This window comes from Belonocnema kinseyi, chromosome 1, assembly GCF_010883055.1.
Source record: "Belonocnema kinseyi isolate 2016_QV_RU_SX_M_011 chromosome 1, B_treatae_v1, whole genome shotgun sequence".
Lineage (NCBI taxonomy): Eukaryota > Metazoa > Arthropoda > Insecta > Hymenoptera > Cynipidae > Belonocnema > Belonocnema kinseyi.
In genome coordinates, this window is record NC_046657.1 from 1,447,981 (window position 1) to 1,450,308 (window position 2,328).

General features: G+C 22.8%; 1 protein-coding gene across 1 annotated transcript in view; it reads left to right on the forward strand.

The window, feature by feature from the left end:
* LOC117171209 (probable ATP-dependent RNA helicase DDX27) overlaps positions 1-1,906 on the forward strand; it is an 8,693-nt gene extending 6,787 nt beyond the window's left edge. Inside the window, exons 3-4 of the mRNA XM_033358301.1 lie at positions 1,524-1,614; positions 1,725-1,906. Of these exons, the coding sequence (XP_033214192.1) occupies positions 1,524-1,614; positions 1,725-1,906 (273 nt within the window). The remainder of the gene's footprint in view (positions 1-1,523; positions 1,615-1,724) is intronic.
* The last annotated feature ends 422 nt before the right edge of the window (positions 1,907-2,328 follow it).

A 2,328-nucleotide genomic window follows, 5' to 3' on the forward strand; every position in this document is an offset into this window, starting at 1 on the left:
CTTTATTTTTTAAAAATTCGTCTTATTAGCTTAAAAATGCAACTATTTTGGTTGGAAATTAATTTTAAATTTTTGTTCTTTGAAGATTCATCTTTTTGGTTAAAAAATTCGTTTTTTTTTTTGTTATTGAAATTTTTTTTACTGAAAATTTGAATATTCAATTTTTTACTTAAATTGACCTTTTTTAAAGATGAAAATTCATCTTTTTAGTTGAAAATTAATCTTCTTAGTTGAAATTTCATCTTTTCGGGTAGAAAATTTCACTATTTGATTAAAATTTCACATTTTTGTTTCAAAGTAATATTTTTGGGTTGAAAAAAAATCGTCCTTTTGGTAGAATTCAACAGTTTTATTATTTTTTTTTTTATTAAAATTGGAATTTTTTTTACCTCAAGTGTCAACTATAAATTTGTCTTTAAAGACTGTAAATTCACCTATTTTTGTAGAAAAATTTAACTATTTGGTTGAAAACTTACATTTTTGTCGAAAATTGATATTTTCGGATTGAAAATTCAACTGTTTCCGAAGATTTCGGGTTAAAAATTGATCTCTTTTGGTAGAAAAGTCACCTTTTTGGTTGAAAATATAATTAATTTTGTTGATAATTCAAATATTTGGTTAAAAAGTCATATTTTTGGCTTAAAAATTCCACAATTTATTTTATTTTTTTTTCTTTCTTGGCTAAAAAATCTTTTTTTAGTTGTAAAATGGTCTTTTTGTGGGAAATTTATCTATTTTGGTAAAAATGCAATGGTTTGGTTGAAAATTCACATGTTTGGGTTCAAAATTCAACTGTTGATTACAAAATTTTTTCTTTTTTGGTTGTATTCAACTGTTTTTTATTTAAAATTGGTGTTTCTTGATTGCGATATCAACTGTTAAATTTTTTGTTGATGATTGATTAATTTTTTGTGGAAAATTTATATTTTTGGATTAAAATTTAATTTTCTGAAAATAAGTACTATTTGGTTAAAAATTTATTATTTAACTAAAAATCTAACTATTCTATTTTTCTTCAAACTTTTCCGTTTTCTGGTAGGAAATTTATTTTTTGAGTTGAAAATTCAACTATTTTGTTAAAAATTTATATTTCCAGGTTGAAAATAAAGATTTTTTTGTTGTTAAAAATTCATATTTTTCTGTTTAAAAGTCAACTGTTTTGTGGGAAATTAGGCTTCTTGGCTTGAAATTTCAACATTTTGAACAAGATTTTTTTTTCTTTATTGATTGAACAATTTTTCTTATTTGAAAATTCAACTATTTTGTTGAAAATTAGTCTTTTGGTCAAGAATTCAACTAATTTGCTTACAATTTATATTTTTTGATTAATTAAACTGTTTTTTTTTTTAAATTAAAAATTCATCACTGGTTGAAAATTCAATTTTTTGTGGTTGAAATTTAATTGTTCCAACTGAAAACTTAATTAATTCATTTTTGGTTTAAAATCGATCTTATCGAGTCAATTTTAGCAAGCCTCCTTTTGTTTCTTAGAAACTTGTTTAAAATTATTTTGAATTTATCAGAATGGAATAGAAGAAATCGAAATTGACCCGGAATTAAAAGAAGTTAAAGGGGACGATGGTGTTTATCTTTCGGACGAGGATCTCAAAAAAGGTAAAAAAAAAATATATTTTAGAAACATTTTTTGAAACTGTTTTTTTTTTTTTTTAATTTAAATGCACTATTCTTAATTGTTTTATTTAAAAAATGTTTCCCATTTACAGATGACTTCAAAACGAGGCAAAAGAAAGGGAAGAAATTCGAGAAGAAGAAGGATGCAGAGCTGATGGATTTTGAAGAATGTTCAGCATACGATACGTCTACGACTTTTCAACAAATGAATCTTTCAAGACCTTTGATGAAGGTTTGTATTTTATTTCTCATCGTTATAATACATTCCTATTGAATTTTCTTCAATCTTTTGAATTCTCGTCAATTTTATTTAAATCTATCATTATTTTCAACCATTTTGAATTATTTGCATTTCATTGAATTCCCTTCAATTATTTTTAATTCCTTTAAATGCGTTTTAATTATTTTAATTATATTACATTTCTTGAATTCTTCTGATTTTTTTTATTAACTCTCTAATTCTATTAATTCTCTGGAATTCATTTAATTTTTTTTTTTATTTTCTTGAACTATGTTGATTCTTTTGTATTATTTTTAATTCTTTAAATTCCTACACAAATGTTGAGTTTTTCTTGAATTTTTTTAGAACTTTCGAATTATCTTTTAATTCTCTTAAATTATATTGCATTTGCTTGAATTACATGCAACTATTTTTATTTTTCTCGAATTATTTTGCATTCTTTTGAATTCTCTTGG